This window comes from Cygnus atratus, chromosome 3, assembly GCF_013377495.2.
Source record: "Cygnus atratus isolate AKBS03 ecotype Queensland, Australia chromosome 3, CAtr_DNAZoo_HiC_assembly, whole genome shotgun sequence".
In the NCBI taxonomy this organism is placed as follows: Eukaryota; Metazoa; Chordata; class Aves; order Anseriformes; family Anatidae; genus Cygnus; species Cygnus atratus.
In genome coordinates, this window is record NC_066364.1 from 33,613,734 (window position 1) to 33,635,774 (window position 22,041).

The 22,041-nt window shown below is 40.8% G+C and overlaps 1 protein-coding gene across 5 annotated transcripts in view; it reads right to left on the bottom strand.

Annotated features, from left to right (window-relative positions):
- The window catches only part of FILIP1 (filamin A interacting protein 1), a 115,927-nt gene that overhangs the window by 47,984 nt on the left and 45,902 nt on the right, over positions 1–22,041 (bottom strand). For all 5 annotated transcript variants that reach the window (XM_035543160.2, XM_035543159.2, XM_035543158.2 and 2 more), the window contains one exon: positions 12,569–12,847. In XM_035543160.2, coding sequence (XP_035399053.1) covers positions 12,569–12,841 — 273 coding nt within the window. In that variant the 5' untranslated portion in view covers positions 12,842–12,847. The remainder of the gene's footprint in view (positions 1–12,568; positions 12,848–22,041) is intronic.

Below are 22,041 nucleotides of genomic sequence, written 5' to 3' on the forward strand. Positions count from 1 at the left end.
GTATTTCTTTTCCAGTTATCATGACAGCCTGTTATGTCTGCACGAGTGAAAGCACCAAGTAACAGAGGTTTAATGTTTATGAAGTCATGTTTTTCTTGCTAGTGATTAATGGCAAGAAATAACTATAAAACCACAGACAGGAACCTTAACTTGTTACTTGTGGTGTTGTTACTTGTGTTTCACACAGTTCAGGTTATTAATAGTGCAACAGCTGCCCCGGACTGCATCAGAAACTAGATAAGGTCACAGGTTCTCCGTGCAATGTTGTGATCTTCCCAGTGGCTGATTTCCTAAATTCCAGTAGACTTCGCAAACTTTTCACCTAGAGCTAACAAACATCACGACCACAGCATGCCTCTAAAGGAAATTGGGAGGATGCTCTCACACTGCTTTCTGCACTATCCAGGACATGCTCATGCTGTGTCACAGCCAGCAGGAATAGTCTTGTTTCTGAAAATTCCCATTCCTACATCATGTTTGTTTAGTTTAATTAAATGAAGACAGCATCTTTGGGCAACAGTAGTTGAAAAACTCTATCTGTAAAATTTTCCTAACACTAATCCGCATGTTTATACTCAGTAACTTCCCTTCTTTTCTTACCTTGGAAGGAAATTCAAGCAATTAAAAAGAAACCAAACTTTATTCATTTTGTATTGTGATACTATGAGCACAAATAGAGAAATGAATAAAACTTACCCTGCCTACTAGAACAACACTTTTGCTACAGGCTTGCTTCCCCAAGCTATCCCTACAAACTGCTGTGAGGTCTTGGTGGAAACGTATTTTCAGGTACAGATGCATTTATTGCTTTAAAGTTAGGAAGTTAGATGTTTTACTGTATATTGCATCATGAAAAGCTCATTTTTTCTAGAAACTCAAGAAATATTTTTGTCTCCTATACTGGATGTCTGAAGTAGCCATGTTTATATCACTCACCTAATGGTTCTAGCCATTGAAAATGGTAGCTAATGACATGTATGCATCGTTTTTCTTGCAAGGAAGACAATGCAAGGTTTTTTCTTTCCTGTAATCTTAGCTAAATTCCCTGATACTTGAAACTGTGGAGTTCACTTGCACTGATTTCTTTTTTTGGACTCAGGTCTTTGTAAATGATTTGCACTGGAAGTAAAGAGATGAGTTCAGTGCTGAGAAGTGACCTCCAGTGCTTTTTGTAGAAAAGTTTAGTGTAATATACCAGGAAATGCAAGTGATGTGACACTGGTGATATAAAACAGGGTTGTCCTGTCTTGTTTGCACCACACAGAACTTTCTGGCCCTGTACAAAGCCCTTGGAACTACACGGTGTATCTCATCCTGCTGTGAGTTATCTTACAGTGATAACACAGAAAGTCCTCCTAAAATCAATACTGAAGGAGAAGCACGTGATAGACCAGCTCATAAATCCTCTGAAGTGGCTCCAGAAGAATTAATTTGGCCTCTTATGTTTAAAAACATCCGCACTAAAGATTGGAGAGCTGGGGAGAAGCAGCACTGAACAGTATATTACTTCTTACAGCAAGCTTCGAAACAGATCAAATGAGCACTAGAAGACATCTGTCTGTTATTTCCTGCCCACACAGCTTTGTTCTGCTTTATTGCCAGAGAGCTCCATGGATGATGTCACTTTTTTTCTGAAGAAAACAGGCCACCAGAGCCTTTCACTGACATAATTAATTATCTGTAGTCTGGGCCAGAGCCAGAAAATTCCCATGGTAAGGCCCCGAGAAGTATTAACTCCACACTGCTTGATGTTTTCAGAATTATTAGGGTCTGGGTTATCCTGCTTTTTCACACTGAATGAGCGTTTTGGTCGATATTATCAAATCGCAGGGCAGTTACTACAGCATGAAGAATTACAGTGTCATGATTTAGTCGGCACGGAGAGACAGACACAGGAGGTCACCTTCAATTATGTGCACAAATCTGCATGTTGGGATGTGCTTTACATGCTTCAGGAATGCACCGCCAGGGCTAACCCCGCTGGTTTGGGTTTACTATATCCAGCCATTCAGACCATACGTCTCAGCCAACTTTAAGCGTATAATAACATTTTGCACATGACCTGAAGCCCAGCAACAAGCGGAGGCCCCGCATTGATGCAAGCAGCCAGCAGGGAGAAGGAGGAACATCTGTTAAAGCACCTTTTTGGACACTTGAGCAGGGAGAATAGTTAATGCCAGCACAGCGATGACTGCCTTCACAGTTCATGGCTGGTATGTGGCCGCTGTGTTGTGGTGTGCAACTTAATAAATGAGGTAATTAACAAAGCAGCTTAAGATCTCTGAGCAGCTGGCAGAGTCACCACGACACTTGCAAAGGCAGAGGAGACCCCCTGGTTGTGGTATGCCAAATCAGACATGGAAAACTCCAATGGCTAAGGGCCTGTTCTGCCTTTTTCATGCTAAGGAAATGATCTGCAGCTTTCCACATCCCAGGTGAATGGCAGATCATGAGGCACTTTAGCAGTAGAGGAAATCAGTAAAATTGCAACATGTTTCACACACATTAAGGTGTTGTTGTATTGCTGGACTGGTGTAGCAAGGTGCCTTCCTTTGAAGCCTTCCCTTTGTAACCACAAATTATTTTATGATCAGTTAGCACATATGTAAGAGGAAAAAAAAAAAAGAAAAAAAAAAAGATGACTTATGAAAGGGTAATAACAGGAAAAGCATTTCTTTTCCTCTTTCTTGTGTTATAATCTTCCCTTTAATCTTATAGTAACAAGTCTGGACCATAACTCAAGAGATCCACGTTCTGTCCATTGACCTTCCAGTGCTTACCACATATAATTTAACCTTCACAATGCTCCAGTTTCCATCCTGTAAAGGAAATAATACTTCCCAGAAATGCCATGAGGCTTAATTCATAAATACATACAAGATCCCCAGGTTCTAAGGTTATGAATGCTACAAAAAATACAGCACTGTGACATCAATATCATTGCTCTTCTCTTCATTTCACCGTATTCCTCTATTTCTTCCATGTTTATGTATTTCTACGTTACCGTCCAATTTGTTGAAGTCCGTGGGAAACGAAAAAGCTTCTTAGTTAGACATGCAACTCAGGTTTTCCAAAGTGCTTTTTGAAAGTGCTTCGTTGACTCTATAAGGATCTGAAGCACTTGAAATTAGATGCTTTGACCTGAACATCAGGTAGGTACTAGAAGATGCTAGTGTAAGTACCTCTTGGTGTTCCTCCAAGAGGAACAAACCCAAACAGGTATTTCTTTCTGCAGTCATCTAGCTGGCTTCTGGCAGGAATGAGCGTGTGTGGAGCAGGTCAGAGTGAGAGACAAGCTGGTGCCACTGGGGCTGTAGCTGTCAGGATGATGAAGTTCAGAGGAAATCCTTCTGCCTCCTCTGCAGAGGCTGGAGCCTAACTCAGAGCAGGATACCAACAGCAGCAAGCATGTATACATGTGTAATAAACTGTATACACAACTTTCTCTTGTCCAAGCATTTTGTTGGCCTCAACAAGCTGTTTTTCAGTGCTCTGTGCTCCACAGATATGCATTCAAGTTACTGATGACTGATGAATGGGCAAGAATAGTAGGGCTGCATTACAGCGAGCACTTACCAGCAAAGCCAATTACTTGAGCAGGGGAATTGTCAGAGGAGACAAGGGAAGTGGAGCGAGCTCTTAGAGAGAAGTGACTTAGCAAGGGCAGACAATGAAAGGTGCAGAATGAGGACTCCTGCCCATGCCCACAATGTCCTCACAGCCTCCCGATTTCTCCAGAATCTCCCTGATTGTGCTCAACATCCATCCTTCCTCTTGTCTTCCCCAAGGTTCACTCAGATGTCCTCTCCCTTCTCCATCTCCCCATTGCATTCCCAGGAACAATACCAGAGCTTTCAAACTGCCATTTTTCCTGAACTGCTGAAACTGCTTGGGACAATCTGGGCTTTCATTATAAAGCTGACTCCATCAACATTTCTGCTCCCATCTTCTCTAAACATAAAGGCCACAAATGCCTGGAAGTTACCTTCTAGCTGTACTTGGGTTAGTCAGTTCCACTAATTTTGCTGGCTTGGATGAACTTATGTTGTTTTTATTTTTTATTTTTTTCCAAAGAAAAACAGTTGTTTCCAAGGTAAGAAACTCTTCATTTGCAAAAATGTAAACCATTCCTGTCTTAGAAAAGGACTTCCTTTAATAATCTCTCAGCCTTGCATCAGTTTGAGTGCCGTGTGTGCACAGCTCTCAGAAATATGTCACTGAGCTCGTTTTACTTTGGCCCTCATGCAAAATCCTACACTGAAGCCAGCAGTTTCGCAAAGATGTGGCAAGACACAGGATGTTCAGTAGGACCAGCCGTTTTCTATATTGAAATATTGCATTTCTCTGATTTTAGTCAACCAATAGGTGGAGCCTTTAACCCTAGAAACAAGACACTTTCTCAGATAGCCATGTTCTCACAGTTGTTATATAAAGGCTTATATTTGCTTTTATTAAAACTCATTTTGGATGGAAAATAATCATTTTTGCTCTCAAGAGCTTATCTGATTGTCAGCTGGAGAATAGGAGACACAAACTTAATAAATACACAACGGGGACAGCAAAGTTAATAAAAACAGACTTAGCTACAACTGAAATGTTAAGTTAACAACTGGTGACTCAGAGGACTGGACAGCAGTATGACACATAAGAGATATGCTCACTGCAAGCTCTCCCGAGAATCCCAGATATTTTAAAGCCAGAAAGCCCATGCATCTAGCATCTATCACAAATGGGTTGGCCATGTTCTTTCCCACAGAGTGAGCCTTTTCCCAGGAAAATGAGAAATGACATTGATGTTCTCATTATTGTTGCACTGAGTGTACAATTCCTATTAAGTAAATGAAAAATCAAAACAAACAAACAAAAAAACCTATTCAAGTGACATCAGGTGACTAAAATGATTTGAAGAAGATTGCAAAGGAGGATCAGTTAAGGACACTGATCCCAAGACCAAAACTTAAAGTTGATCTGGGGCAGTACTTTCTGTTACATTTTGTACAGAAGTACATTAATTAAAAAAAAAAAAAAAACAAGCTGCTCATCCTCTTCCCTCCCCTCTAGGCAAGATGTTCAATGGATCAGAGACAGTTTTTTCAGTATTCCTTCCTCTCCAGCTGACCCTCCAAGTCTAAACAACATGATAGATCTAGCTCTGGTGAGTGCAGCTCAGGCATTAGCAGAGAAGGATGTTAAAACTTCTCTGTGGAAGTGGTTAAGTGGTTTTCAGCCTACAGCTGTCCAATGATACTGACATTTTATTGAGGATAATGACTTTGAAAAACATGCAATTCTAAAGCAGTTTTATCACCAAAGAGATGATAGTATCCATCACAAAAGTGTCCATCACAAAACCATCACAAAAAGTAATGGTTTTAAACTAAAAAATGGTAGATTTAGAAGGAAGAAACATAAGGAAGAAACTCTTTACTCAGAGGGTGGTGAGGCACTGGCACAGACTGCCCAGAGAAGCTGTGGATGCCCCATCCCTGGAGGTGCTCAAGGCCAGTCTGGATGGGGCTTTGAGCAACCTGATCCAGTGGGAGGTGTCCCTGCCCCTGGCAAGGGGGTTGGAATTAGATGATCTTTAAGGTCCCTTCCAACCCTAACCATTCAGTGATTTTTTCATTACTATAATTGATAGTACCTCTGCCCTTGATTTCAAAGGGAGTAGCAAATTGCCCAAATAGCACAACTTAACTATATTTCAGTATATTGTCTTATCTTTTTTTTTCTCTCATAAACCAGCAGGATTCTATTTTAAAATTCATAATTTCTGTGACTTGCTAGACAAACCCTGTATTTCCTGCAATTTTCACAGCAATGATTGTAAATTACAGAAAAACACCGTATTCTAGGCAAAATTCATCTCTGCCTATAAATTATTCAATGAAAATAAAAAGAAGAGAGCATTTGTGGTCTGAAATCTACCCTAAATTTTGTCCTGCAATAGCCTGCTCCACCAAGAAAACACAAACAAACAAACAAGGAGTCAGTCAGACAGGAGAGAATTGTTTAACTCCTTGTAGTGATATTCATATGCCAGGCATTTTTAGGATGCAATGTGGATACCATATGTCTCCTGACCATCTTGTCATTTCTACATCCCCTTTCCATGTCTCTAGCTCAGATCCATTTATCACTGTTGCATCCCCCTTTCCTTACACTCTTTTTCTTCTGTTGCCCAAACTCTACTCTCACTCTATTATCCTTAAGTCACCTCTCTCTCCTCAGATTAACCCCATCCTCACTTTTTCCCTGTAGCTCTGTCCATACCAATGTTTTTCTGTAGGGGAATTTGAATTTTGTCTGCGTGATATGTTCAGAAAATACTAAACTCTTTCAATCCAATTAACAAGATTTCACAGTTACAAACACTTATGCAAAGCTACTTTACACACACTTTTCTGTGGCTTTACCTATCCTTTACTTACTCAAGCTTCTCACCAGGTAACTACAGCTTCTCAAACTGGGAGATATGGCTAGTGACCATTTGGAAGCTCTTTCCTCTTCACTGTGCTTTGCACTCTTCCCTCTGGATCGGTGTTGCATGTTTTCCCAGCTTTCTCTTGCAACTTTAATATTTCCCAAAAGAAACACTTCTGATTTCCACCCACCTAACTAAAGTATATCCAGAGCTTGAGCTTTTGGGGAACTCAGTATTCAATTGTATTTATTCAAGAGTATCAAGAAAGTCTCTGAAGAAAAAAGGAGTTTGTATGGTGTTTTTAACTAAGTAATATCGAGATGTCTGTCACAATGGTGTTTCAACTTCTTAGGAAACTCAGGTTTCCTTGACAAAGCAGTTCAACAAACAAAAGCAGTTTAAGGCATTGCATGAAAGTTTACACATTGCAGCAAGACGAAGAAGAGACAGAGATAAAATAATACAACTACAGCAACAGAGTCAAACCATTTCATATATCAATCATATTATCAAGGGATGGAAGGGCCAAGTAAAGCCATTTCAGCATAGAAAATGAAATATTAAAACCAGTGTTTGGGACACTGTGCAGTTCTAGCTGCAGACATTTAGGAAAGATGAAGCTAGAGTGCAACTGGCGCTAATCAAGGGGCGATTGAAATGGTAGGAAGCCTCTTCTGCTAGAGGAGAGTAAACAAGGGTGGCAAGGCTAGCACAGTGAAGACTCAAAAGGTGTGTGACTGCCATCTACAAACACGTCAGACATTAAACAGTAGAGAGAGAGGTAAGCTATTTAAAACATGATTGGTGTATAGCACAGTTTCATAAGGATGTCACTGGACATAATTACATTTGGACTGGAAATTAAATGAAAAAATTGCTAAACATCAAAGCTTTTCAGTTCTGGAACTATTTTCCAGTAGAAGCAATCAAGGTAAATAACCTACCTAGTCTTATAACACATCCTGATAAATTCATGACAAAGGTTAAATGAATTGGTTGTCTAAAGAATTAGTGGGAGGGAACTGATTTGCAGCAGATCTACAATTTTTCATCAAGGATTCTCAGGAAAATGGGTCAGTGAATGCATCCACAATACGAGGATGAAGAAAACCTGAGTTAGGAAGTGACAAAAAGGTAGAATAAGGAAAAAGGTCATAACTGGAGAAATAAAGAAGGGAAGGAAAGCAAAAGAAGGAGGGGAAGCCTCTCTTAGGAAACAGAACAGAACAGAGTTATCATAGAATAAAATGTTTTAATAAAACATGTACATATATAAAAATGGAAGAAAGCAGAAAGCAGAAAATGGAAACAGGAAATAATTTTCCTTTCACCCTTTATATTTACAAAGCTTAGTCTTCTGATAGAAAGGCAGGTGGTAAAGTGCTAAAATGTCTTTTAAAATGTTAACATGCTCTAGCTACTATATTACCCATGTGGGAACCAGCTATTTGAGTTTGTTATGGGAGAGGATTTCCCTTGCAGCAGGATGTACAGCCGCTTGTACCTAAGTATTTCCCAGAGAAAACACAACGGAGCCCTCAACCACCTCTGCAAACCCTCCCCTGAAATGCCCAGGTCAAGGAGAATGTCTGGAAGCAGCCTGAAGGCAATCTCTACCTGGCTCTGTCAAATAAAAGCTGGAAGCCTGTCCATCTGTCCTAAAGAGTGCAAGGGAGCTCACTGGGTGAGGCACCAGAACGGGTGGCTGAGCTGCAGGGGGTGATGCCATTTCTGCACTGCAGAAATGCTGTAAAGCACAGACTATAACAAAGGCCTTGAGTGGAAAAGTTGGTCCTGGTTTAATTGGTGTGAAATATAGAAAACTACCTCATAAACTTAAAGTTTCATCTGTCTAGCAACAGGCATAGAACCTAACAAAGGAATGATTTTTCTTGAAAAATTCAATAATTTGTAGTTTGTAAACAGACTTTTAATTTTTTTTCCCTGAACATGCAATAAAAGAGTGCATGGTAAAAATGTATGAATACTGCCCCTCATTTCCTCTCAGACCCCTAATCAGGAAATGTTGAAAATCAGTGCTGATATTGCTGGAGAAAAACAGTCACTGGTCAGAAAGCATACAGGACAAATACATGGGCTGTTGGACAAGAATCTGTGAACCACAGATAGGATTATGTAGTCATTGTAGAGATTCATGCTGCCTGTGCTGCTTTGCAATTAGTAATAATTACACGTTGGTTTGACTGAAACCACTGCAACAATCAGACAAATTAACACCGTGATTCATGGTCCAATTTATTCCAATGGCATTATCAGATTTTTTTTTTTTCCATATATATGAAGAAAACACCTTCATGGGTCTTTTACCTCTGTGTATCCTATACGTGTTTAGAGACCATGTAATCACTGGTTTATTATACAAGCAGTGGGATCCCTCAAGAAAAAAGACCCTCTACTGAGCTACAAGGCCTTTCAAATCAATTCCTGTCATCAGTTCATTTGCTTCTTGCTCTCCTCCAGAGAGGCTGTACTTAAGAGCTCTCCTGCCATGTATATTGGGACACATTTTCATCACTGCAGCTTCTGTATACTTTTTCTCCCCTTTTGTTTTCTTACAAAATAAGGCCTAAGCCCCAGTGACCTCAGCAGTTGATGAAAACCTTCTCTTCTCTACTTGCAGTAAGAGCAGAGGGCCCAGCCAAGAAATTTGACGACAGGCAAAGCCAAGTCCAACTTGGCACTGGAAGCTTAAACAAAGGCAAGCTACCTGAGGTCATTATAATAAAGAGTAAAAAAAAAAAAAAAAAAAAAAGACATAAACATCACTGCTGGGACATGTCTTCACAGTTCACTGGCACTTTCACCTTTCAAAATTACAGCTGGGAGATCGGGTCCCAAAGTAAGGACTCAGAACTGATACTTGGAGCAACATGGCTTTTGACTGTGTTTGCTACGATGCCAGATGATAATAGTGAACTAAGCACACGAAGCATATGTAGAGATTTTAATTTAGTCTGCTGAAGCCCATGGTTGCCATGACCATGGCATCCCCAGCTGAGCTCACTGTTTGGAGTGTGCAAGGCAGTGTCACCCTGCACACTGTTCAGTAGTGCAGATGTGAGGCCTCTTCTGCTGATGGCTGCTGAGTAAACAGCGTATTTTACTGCACTTTTTTCTTCAGAAATTATTGGATGACCCTATAGGTATGGCCCACTGTCATTCTCAAAACAAAAATCTCCTTACATGTGCCTGTACACTGTTTTCTTTGCCAATATTGAAGTGGCTTCAAAATAAACCCACAGTCTGATTTGCCAGTCCAACAAAATGCCAGCCAGCCACCAGTGATGTCTGTACGGAACTGTAAATGAAAAGCCACAAAATGACTCAGTGTATTAGGTCACTGTGACAGCCAGGAGGTAATACCAGAGTATTTACTTGGCTGGAGTCTGCCTTGGCTCATCCTCGTTTGCAGTGTCAAAGCCGGGCTCTCATCTCAGGCCAAAGAGCTGCAGCTTGCCCACTTCAGTAACGGTTCAACACAGGTACCAGGTAAATAACTGCCTCAAACAGGGGGTTTTGAAATGAAATTAAAATCTCCTATGGCTTAAAAACATAAATGATTCTTGTTCCTGTCTGTACGGAGCAGAAGAGGAGATGCACTTCACAGCTGTCAGCGTGTTTGTCCTCAGAAGCCTCCTGTGATGCTGGGATGCCTTAGCGCAGCCTAACATCTCTGTGGGGCTTCTACGTAGGAATATCCCTAAGAGTATTGTGTGGGACAATGTGTGTATAACCTTGGTGAGGATTTTCAGTCCATATTAACAGCAGATGGCAGTTAGCTCCATCTTCCTCATAGGGATAATGAGAATGTGGGCAGCCCTTTAAAGGTTGTATAACTTGGCTATGAAGTGGAGGACAAGGGCGAAGAGCCACAGCTCCATGTGAAACCTTTCTTGAACAAGAGAGTTACTCAGAGATAAGAATAAAGACCACATTTATTGTCACGCAGGAAGTATTAGTGACTTTCTTCACATCCCCTTTAAAGACCACAAAGGTGACTTCACAGAATCACAGAATCGTGTAGGTTGGAAGAGACCTCCAAGATCACCTAGTCCAACCTCTGACCTAACACTAACAAGTCCCCCACTAAACCATATCACTAAGGACTACATCTAAATGTCTTTTAAAGACCTCCAGGGATGGTGACTCAACCACTTCCCTGGGCAGCCCATTCCAATGCCTAACAACCCTTTCGGTAAAGAAGTTTTTCCTAATATCCAACCTAAACTTCCCCTGGTGCAACTTTAGCCCATTCCCCCTTGTCCTGTCACCAGGCACATGGGAGAATAGACCAACCCCCACCTCTCTACAGCCTCCTTTAAGGTACCTATAGAGAGCGATAAGGTCGCCCCTGAGCCTCCTCTTCTCCAGGCTGAACAACCCCAGCTCCCTCAGCCGCTCCTCGTAAGACTTGTTCTCCAGACCCCTCACCAGCTTCATCGCCCTTCTCTGGACTCTCTCGAGCACCTCCATGTCCTTCTTGTAGTGAGGGGCCCAAAACTGAACACAGTACTCGAGGTGCGGCCTCACCAGAGCCGAGTACAAGGGGACAATCACCTCCCTAGACCTGCTGGCCACACTGCTTCTTATACAAGCCAGGATGCTGTTGGCCTTCTTGGCCACCTGAGCACACTGCTGAGTACTTACTTCAGGGTAAATCTTTCTGAACTACATGAGAACAATATGTTTTTAATCAGGTTTGGCTCTATTCACCCCCAGAGTTGCATGCTAGCTCCATATTTTAGGAATTATCATATACAAGTTTTTATATAAAGTAAAATGAAGTACTATGGCTATGACTACTTTTCTATAATGATACTTTTTTTTCATAGCAAATTGCATTCAACAGATTTTTTTGCTTTTTTCCCCAGTATTTCACTGCCAAATGACTGTTCTTGGTCTTTGTGACACAACTGTTTACTTTAAATGCATATTTCCTGAAACTTGAAAGTCCTTTCTGACAACTTGAAGTGAGATGAAATCGCAAAGTTGCAGTATTGGTATAACTCAGATGACTCATATACCAAAGAAATTAATGGATCACTTCTAAAACAATTGCTTCCCTTAATCAGATAAGATGATAAAAAATCCAAAATTAAAGTAACAACTTTTTGAATGCAGGTTTCATGGAAAAAGTAAAGCCTTATATGAAATGCTAAATAATGATGGTTAGGTGGAATTAAGGTATAACAACATAGCATGTTTTCACACAGGTTGGGCAAGTTTTTTCTGCATGTCCACAGATGAACTGAAAAATAGCATTAGAGTGGAAACAAAAGAATGTATAAATTTGGCAAGCAGTCCTAATGCAGATGGGGATAAGTTATAAAAAGTCAGAAGTCTTCACACTGACTTTTTCAAATACTGTGTTTCAGCTTTTCATTTTGAAATTGCATTTTCCTTAATGGCTGAGACTCCTGAGAGTTCAGTGATTTATTATTGTTAAAGAGAACCCTTGAAACTGAATGGAAATTAGGGGATGTGAGTTAAACACAAACTCAAGCTGTCTCACGTAGCAGACTTATTACTGGGCTGAATAAACATGCAAATCAGGACAACTAAGAAAACTTCCGAGTGAGCACTGCTCCAGGAAAGAAAACCAATGGGCCTTTGCAAGGAAGGGGATGTGCAGAGAGTGCTGGAGGTCAGGTGGCACAGGCAGAGCTTTGGCTGAGACCTGAGCAACACCCGTGAGTATGCACAAGGTCCTGGGCCATCTTAAGTCCTTTTCCAGTATTAGAGACTTCTGGATTTCTCCCTTGAATATTTGTATTTAAGACTGTAATTGCACTCACTGTATTTGCTTGTCTTTTTCTGAACTGATTCTCCTGTGGTTGTTTTGTGCCTCTTTTTAAGCATTCAAGACCATCAGACTCCCCTTTCTTCATCATTTCTGACAGGTGTTTGTAATTTCACTTGCTTTGGCAGCTGCAGATAGACATGGTAAATAAAGCAGAACTTAAAACTGTGACTATCCTGATAGAAACCAGCTAGCACTGCTCTCTCCTTATGGTCCTTTGCCTTACATTTGCATGTCACTGTCTCTTGAGCCCCATGATTCTTGGACAGCCTAAAAATATATGGATAAATAGAAAATACAGTTTAAAAAGTTGTTTAGCTTACCTGCAGTTCTCCTTCCATGATACTGAGGAGTTTGATCAAGTCCTCTTTAGAGAGCTCTATGGACTTCTTGTTCTTTCGTTCACTAGGCCCAGGTGATCTTGAGTGCCGTTTGACAGTTGCTGAAACCATGACCTCATCTTCCTTCCGATGAGGTTTGTTCTTTTTCTTGGCATCATCCTGGAGTTTTTCGTTCTCTGCATGGCTGATGACAGGCTTGGAATTGGATAAGTGCCCGTTAGACGAGCTTTCTCCACCTTGGTTTCGGGATCTCATCCCTACCTAGAAAGAAACATAAAGGTGCATTTTATAAACAAAACTATTTACAAAAAGCCACAGCAGAAATACCACCTTTTGGCAGAACAACAGTCTTCTAAATACAGAAATATACTGTCATGCTCAAAGGAAGGGGACACAAAGCTCAAATTTTTCAGTAACTTTATGTGTGGCAGACAGTGAATCCAGAGCACTGGATTTTTTAATGGAAATTTAATGGAGTCCTAAAGTAAGAGTAACCTTGCTTGTCAGCATGCCAGGACACTGATATGAGCTATAATGTATGGAGCCTAAAGTGACGCAGGAAAATAATAACAAACATTTTCCAGGGTGACCTTTCCAAAAGTCAACGTTTTGATCATTTGCAATTAACCACTACTGAACAAAACAGCTTGTTGAAGTAGGCCTTATTTTAACACGAGGTTTACTTGAAAGGCAGAAATGCAATTTAAATTTTCAAAAAGTATGTTCCTTAAGTATAAATTCTTTATGAGAGAGTGGAGTGACAATGCATGATAAGCAATGGTCACTGTATAGCTCCCCTCAGTGAAGCATTGGTTTTGTTCCAGGTAACTAAGAAAACTTGGGAATGCAGACTAAATCAAGTGGTAAACTGCATTTTAGGATAAATACTGCATGAGATTATTAGGCTGCAAGTGCGATGAAGGAAAGCTGAAAAGAAGTTTGTATAAGAAGCGCAAGAAGGCACGAAAACACTAAGAGGTAAATGGGCATGATCAAAGCAGTCCTTCCAGAAGATTCACTGTTTCTGCAAAATGTTAGGTCTTGGTTATTGAACACTCACGTCTCTGTTCTCTTAAAGCACCTACACTGCACGCTTAGGCTATGTCTATCCCAGGACATCAGTGAAGTAAATGTTACTGAGCTCTGACACTTGATCTTCTGTATTATCACACTATTTGCAGATCCTTGGCACACTTCTGGTCCAGGAGAACTGCCACTCTCCCAGCCAGTTCTTATCCCACAGTTCTCGTCGCACACCAGGGATCAGTCCAAAAGACAGTGCAGATGCAGCCCCCCTGTTCTGTAACACAAGAGCTCAGTAGTGCGAGCATGGCCAGGTTGTGTTGTTTGACCTCACGGACAGAATGGGGCCCTGGGACCATTTAGTTTACAAGTAACGTAGCTTTGGTGTCACATAAAACACAGCTGCTAAAATCATCCTTTCCGTGAATCATCTTCATCAAAGATGATTCCCTCTGCTGGATGCCGTTCAGCAATATCAAGTTAAACAATTTGCCCTTGTCTTCAGATTTTTTTCACAGTTCTTTTCTTTCTTATCTGTCATCCCTTTTTTGATTTATCAACCATGCAACACATTCAACTAAAATTAGCTTAATCTCCCTCTCCGTTTTCTCCTCCTGTAACTGTCTCTCCTTTTTCTCCCTTGACCCTGCAGACTTGGCTGGGGAGATTGACACCCCTTAAAATCCCATTTATCCTGTAAAGTTTCATTCTCTGTCACTACCCAAAAATGGCAGAAGACAAGATGGATTCAACCGTGTGTATTTCATTACTTATCAGTATTAAAAAGATGTACAAGACATATTCAGACATGCTTATATATGGACCCATATTTCTATTCTGTGGCCTTCCTGTGTTGAAGTAGGTCTTTGTAATTATTGTCCATGCTTAAATGTAGGTGGCCTTGATTGTTATTTGGGATCAGGATATTTCTGCCATATGAAATAAAAAGGCAATAGTGAATTTAGATTTGGTTCAGTGTCAAACTTAGAGGTAAAATGTAAGGTAGTGCAAATTTAAATTAGGTTGGTCTCCTAAAAATTCATCTTACTTGAAATTGCTTGTGTAGCAGTCAAGGGAAACCACCAGAAATTTATGTTGCCTAACTTCAACTTAATTATGTGTATGGTCATATCTCCCGCTACCTCCATTTTTACTTAAGTCTCGTTTACCCAAGATAGCCTAAGAATACTGGAGAAGTAAAATCTGTACAAAGATGTATCTTGTTTGAGTTGCCTGAGCAAAACAAATGGAAGAAAGCTGAAGAAGGGTCTGTATGTCTTAAACTTGCCCAGTTTCTGTATCGGTAAATCTAATGAGGAATATTCCTCTGCTTCCAAATCTTTCTTTTCACTTAAGTTCACCTCTGGATTCAGTTTGCAGCTTGTTCGTTAATCAAACAGATGCTTCTCAACATCGCTAACATCGCACATTTTGCTGATAAGGATCTCAGAGCGGCAGATCAGTAGTGATGGGGCAAACCCTAAAATACATTGACTAATCTGCTTGGCTCATGTTATGCTGGGCTTGCTAGGGCTTGCTACTTACTTGTCGTAGGCCAGTATTATAAATTTCCTACTCAGATTAGCCTTGCATTTTGGTAGTTTCACACTCAGCAGGAAGAATGGCTTTTTATTATCATTGGTTACTCATGTCTTAACTTCATTAATTCAGTGGAATTCAGCCAGCAGCATGAATGAGGAGTGAATTAGACCCAATGTTTTTGAGTAAGAGAGTTTCATGATGAGATTCCTTGCATTGTAGGTCAGCTCCTATCCAAACAATGTGTGATACAGGTATACAATGGCCTTTAACTTCCTGAATGCTTATGCAGTGTGTTTTTCATCAAATAGTTTGGATTAAACACATGAATTACACTTTCTAAAAACAGATCTCCATTATAACCCTGAACAATACCTGAGAACCTCAGGAAATCTTTTAGGTCTCACGTTTGTAATGGAAAAATAAACATTGTACTATGTTTCCTCTCAGATAGGGCTTTTCAATTTGTTTAACTTTAATGGATTTTAAACTTTCCAACCATGCTTCCTCTCAGGAGAGAGCACTTGGGATTCAAGCTGTCTGTATTTTCTGAGTATTTCCTTCTGAGTCCCTGTGGGCCACAGCCTCCAGCCACTTTCATCTCTTAACTATGGCTTATTTTTCATGGCTTACCGTGAATGGCCTCGTGGCTCTAGAACATCCTACATGTTTTAAGAATAAATATTGCAAGTGTGTCTTACACATGTTTTCCAGTGGAAAACAGATTATTACATTACACTGCCTAGTAACATCTCTCCGTAGAAAGATGACTCAACCTGAAGGTGCACAACTAAATTTAAATTTAACTCATGACAAGTTGAGACACAGTATCCACCTCAAGCATAGCATAATCAAACAGATGCACTTGGGTATGTTAGACTTCATGAAAGCTGGTGTGTCACCCTGTCAAATCATAACTCAAGACAGCCACTTTGATCCACCAGTCTCTGTGGGAGCAGAGATAGCTGCTAGATAGAATGCATATTTAAAGTGCACTTTAACTTGGTGTGAATCAATATAGGTAATACAGGCCCAGAAGGACAGATGACAAATTTATTTTTTTAACTCATTAATACAGCAGCAGAGTAGCTTAACCAATTGATCTGGAGCTTTGCATCAAACAGCTAATTAGACTATGGCTGTCACTAAAGGAAGTCAAACCTCTGAGTTTTTTCTTTTAATTTCTTTAGCACTTGTAGGTTTATTTTGCAGCAAGTCTTACATCACAGTAAGTGTGGCAGACAGCCTGTTACTCTCAGGGACATTACCCTTAACAGCCTTTCTTTGTGTAAAAGCTTGCCAAAATCAGTGCTACGCTGACACCTACTCTGTCTTCAGTTATAATGTTGATACTTTTCCAACATGTTACCCAAATGAGAAGGTGTTGTATGCTGAAGCCAGAGATGCAGGTCAACTCAAGCCTAAATAATGACAGAAAGGGCCAAAGTTTTGATATTGACATAGTAATTTCCAAGCAGTTTGAGGGCCAAAGTCAATGGCACGATCCAGCTATTCTGCACTGCTCTAGGAATACAAAGCATCATAAGACTGACTGAGTTTTAATTGGAGCAATGTGAAGTAGCCAGAACATACCAGTGATCTTGGCCGAAACACTGTATGTTGGGAATGAGAGCTCAGTATTATCATTTTGGATATCCATCTGCATTTCTGATAGCATCATGATAAACAAGAAAAGTTTCTGACCAGTTGCATGACATTATTTTGGTATGCGAATATCAAATCTCCAAAACTTTGCCTATCTGTTGTTTCACTAAGGTTCCACAACTGGTTTGAGGGACACTGCCAGTCTAATGCTGGTAACAAATGTCCTCCTCCTGTCCACCCTGATCACACCTCTGTGTCTTACAGCATTCCTGATCTGCTGAAGAAATAGCTGGTATGATTTATAATGACTTTAGCATTTAATATTTAATTCTGCTGTTTTTTTTTCCACCCTTCATCATATTGCACATTAAACTGGAAACCTTTCCTAACAGTCGCCAGTCAAACAAGAAGTTTTTATGTGATCAGTCACTTTGATTTCGACATTTATTGGCTACTCATTTCGATATGTGCACACAGTATTGGTACTTGGCTGGGAAACTTCAGTCTCTCCTCTGCTGCGTTTGTCTGTGAAGCTTTAAGCATAAAGGAAAAATGCTATGATTATTTACTTGAGTCTGTATTGTTGTTTTGGGCACGGGTCCTTCGGTTTTCACAAGTTAGCAATCCACATAAAATTTTATGAAGTAACCTTTATGTTAGTTGTACTGACACTGGGAGGAAATCTGTGAGGAATTTGCTGAGTAGGATGTCAGGAGAGGACAGGCTGCATGCTGTTCCAAACGTTTCCCCCATCGACGGCAATTTGTTCTCCCTATAGCTCTGAAATGATGGGTCAGATTAGGCCCTGTTATTTCTGCTATTAGAATCAGATAGTGCAAAAGGGTTCTTTAAACTTAATGTGCAGTCCCTCCTGCTAATTGGACATGCTGATTTTGGCTCTGTACTGCTTTCCCTTATAATAATAATAATACTAACAATGTTATAATACAAGAATAAATAAATAAATAATGTTGATTTACAGCCATGATATGGTTGTTGCCTTTGGCTGTAAATTTGTAGTCTGGAGCTCAGTTGCAGATTTAACTGATTAAGATATCACATGAAAGTGCTGGGTTTCTGACAGACTAACAATTGATGGTAGAGTCAGTGCCATTGTGTTATTCCTGAGTCAAAACTGGAATTATTTCTAAGCTGTGGCTTTGGGAGCTACATGATGGGGAACTGCAACTTACAGCAGCTCTGCTGGACAGGCCACTGGAGCAGGGCAGTGCATGGTGCAGAAGGACCTGGTATGTGGTGGAGATCTCTGCCCAAAGACTGCTGATCTCCAAAGAGCACTAAAAGTGGAAGGTAATTTGAAATATGCTCTAAGTGAAGACTGAAGAAAATATTAGTCTGTATCTGCAAGCAATAGGTACCAACAAAACAAAACAAAACAAAACAAAAGAAGACAGCACCTTTTCAGACTTCTGGAAGAGAGGAAGATAGGGACACCAAATTGACCTTGTTCCCTGAAAAGTCTTCAGCAATGACCACTCCAGATGAGGACGGATGCCTTTAGCCCCAAGGGATTCGGATAGACAGAACAAAGGCTATGTGGCCTCAGTAGTGTGGTGGTTACATGAAAAACATTTACAGACACAACTGTTCACACCACCTCAGAGACTGGTTAAAAGTATTGCTGCGTAGGCTGTTTTCCTGAACTCTGCAAACGTTCACTATTGTTGTTTTGACTGACCTGAAGAAATAAAAAGGATGGGGGTACCAGTGCATTCCCAAAGGAGCTGGTAGGAACTGACGGCTGTGCTGTGTGCAGTTGGACTCAGAAGCTGCACAGAGCAGACGTATGTCAGACTCCGGACTCTGTGATAGCCAAGTGATGCTGTGCCAAGGGAATGCAGACCTCATTCTTGGTTTGCTTTCGCAGATGACTCCAGTGTTTGTTTCAGTCATTCTGGTCAGAGGAGAGTGTCAAACCAAATGACTAATACAATGAAGAACGGAACAAATATCTCCCTTTGCAGTTCTGGAGTTTCCTGAATTTCTAAACATTCGTAACTGGAGCACTAATCATTGTACTCTTTGTCAAGAGAGTCCCCTGGTCTCTTGTCCTCACACACATGACTTATCTGCAAAATCAGACAATGAGAGGTTTCTGTTCCTTCTGGCCTTATCATACATTATACGTGTTACTTTTGTGAGAGTGTGCATTAGCTGCTTGTCCTCAGTGTTGGAGATTGGCACAGTGGTACCTTATGAATAGGGGCAATTCTCTACTCAACGAACTGCCTGAATAACCAAGCCATAGGGCCCTAATTCTTATACAGACTAGGAGAGCACTTGTGGCTACTACACAACACCACTGCTGCCTTCATCCTTTCACCTGGTCCACTTGTGGAGCTGGAAAAACACTTGTCACACTGGAGTTAGGATGAGCAGAACCCAAAAGCACACGTGCTGAGCCTCCTGCACCAAAGACAAGATGTTCATGTTCATCTTCCTGCTGATGCTACCTCCGTAGCAGGGTTTGCACCGCCTGCACTGCAAGTGCTGCTCTGCATGTTCCTTCCCACCCCACAGGACCCTTTGCCAGCTGCACCCACTGCCTGAGCTCGTGAGAGGGGAAGAGGTCATGGAATCGCTCGGAGGAAGGAAGGAGACACTGCCCTATGACAGACAGCCATCACGGTGTCTCCCCCACTTCTTGATACACATTGTTCCATGGGCAGAATAAATTTGAGTAGCTTTAACTATCAGAAAAATGGAGAATTTGTCTCTATTATCGCTGTCTGACAAAAATGCAGTGACTGATTTTAATGCAGGACACACATTATTTTCTTCTATCGGGTCACTGCTAGCTCATTATTCCCTAATCCATTTTGGTCAATTTTTCTTTCTATGCTGCTAGCAAATAGGGTAGAACATTAGCAAAGTTATAGCAGGTACACTTGTAGAGGTACAGCATGAGATTCTGTAAGGCCTTTTTGTTTTATCAAAAATTTATTTTATGGCTTCTAAAATTGATTCTTGTAACACTGGAGCATAACAGCACATGGATTCTATTCACCAGCGATCATGTTCATAATAGTTCCTTCACTTGGAAAAAGAAAGGAAAGGGATAATCGTGAGTGTTCTGAAAGAAGAAAAGATTTTTGCAAATTCCATATCCAGTTGCCATTCTGAATAGGTGTAATCTACTTGAAAGCAGAAAAGAAATTCGCAGAGCTAGGAGGAAACCCAGTCATCACTAAGGCAGATTTATACTGCTTTAACACCATTTTCTTAACTCCAAGATAAACTCTTCTCTGGCTAAATTATGGCACAGCTTTACAAAGAACAGAGTTTATGCTGGTATAATTCCATTAACTTTGTCATTTTCAGACAAACTTGTGGTTTCAGCTGGAATACTTTTTCTTGAGTAATGCACGCTGACCGAACTAAGGAGTAACATAGACTTGTTTCACAGAAATTCATGTTTCCCAGGCTTCATCTGGAAAAACATCTTGGATGCATGAGACATGAGGAATGATAAGCTATTAGATCATCATTCAGTCAAAAAAATAAACTTTTATATATCACTCCATCCGTGTTTTGATTACTGTGCATCCCAGCTGCCAGAAAGTACAAACAGGAGTTGCAGAGAAGCCAGCTCAAGTAGCTGACACCACTAGACAAACATGCCTCTAGGTCTGATGAGGGTTTAGTTATTTATTCTCCAGAGTGGCTGAAAGGGACTGGCCAGGAGCAAGCTAGGTGGCAAGAGTGCTAGCTGCCTGCGGTGCGGCCTTTCTAGCATGTTTCAGCCGGGCTGAAAGAGATGGGAGGAGGTTGGCTCCTACTCAACCCTCTTCACGGCCTGTTTCCACCCTGCTGGAGTGACCTGTGCCCAGGACTACTCCTGACTTGAACGAATCTTTGGAGGAGATGGCTTCCTGGGACCACATACCTCACACCTAGCTGATGGGGCTGATGGGGCTCAACATCTCTCTTGAGACATGGCCACCCATTGAGGGCTGGATGAGCGCTGTGCCTTGTTGCGGTTCATTGCATCTTCTTTTACAGCTTTCAGCCCTTTTGGTTATTCCATTTTGAGTGAAATATCAAACCTTGAGCTTCACATGAAGATAAAGCTAGCAATGTCACCATCAGTTTCAGTTTGAACCTACTAAACATTTGTTTTATCATCTGACAGCCAGAACGCGCCTGGAAAATGGTAAGAGAGGTGATGCAGATTAGCTGGCCTACCAAAGATTCTTCACTCCTGCAAATGGGTAATCTTTGGTGTTAATGTTTACTTAACAGTCATTTCTGTTTTGTTGACACCATAGAACCACGCTTACAACCTGCAAGATCAAATATACTGTGGACTCATGAGCCATGCCATACCTCTTTTAAGTAGTTTTTAAAGACTGCTGCTCCATTAACAGTGGTTTTTCTGCTTCCAAGGTGGCAGAAAACTGCTGAAAGTAGCAACAGGAGCTAGTTGATGATAATCACAGCTTTGTCTCCAGGTCCCTTGTCCCTATCCTTACAATGACCAACCAAAATACCTAAAACCAATGTATCACCAAGGGAACACAGCATGGAAAGTAAAGTCAATCTGTCATCCTTGCAATCCTGCCTTAACCTAGAAACGTGTTTTGATAAACCACATGACAAATAAGGAACACTCTTAGGAAAGGAGGCAACTATTATTAGCTTTCTACAAAATCTATTTCATCTTTTCACTTCAAAATGATACCTGATTATAAAATTGACTTGGATTTTAACAAGTGTGAGACAAGACAAAAAGCTAAATGTCCCCAAAGCAAAGTTCAGGGTTTGGGTCCAAGAAAGCGTTGCTGTCTCTTGCTGACCAGACACAAAGCCTGTTTTCTTTTCAGTAGCTGTGATTTGCACAGCTCTGGTTTCACAGAAGCTAGTAAACAACTATAGCTATATTTTATATTTGACTCATTTTAATTTCTTTTGTTTTATAAAAATAACCAAAAAGAACTAGGATGTAGATACGCTCACAGATTTTACAGCAAAGGAAAAAAAGAATTATACAGAGGACCTGTATCTTCTACAAATAGTGTCTCCAAGAGACAACAGTGCAAAAACACATCTGCAGCATCTCAAATTTCAGCTGTCAACCAAAGCAGGGAGCAAGTTCCAAATCTCTCTCAGTGACTTCTTTGTGGGAAGCTTCAGTTGTTGATAGACATAGAGTACCAGCTTGCACATGCATGCCTGGCCTATTGGTGAGAGGTGAATTTAACCCCCCGCTTTAAGCTGGGCTGTGTTCTACCTCCTGAAAGGTAGAACTGTCAAGTCTAACTGCTAAC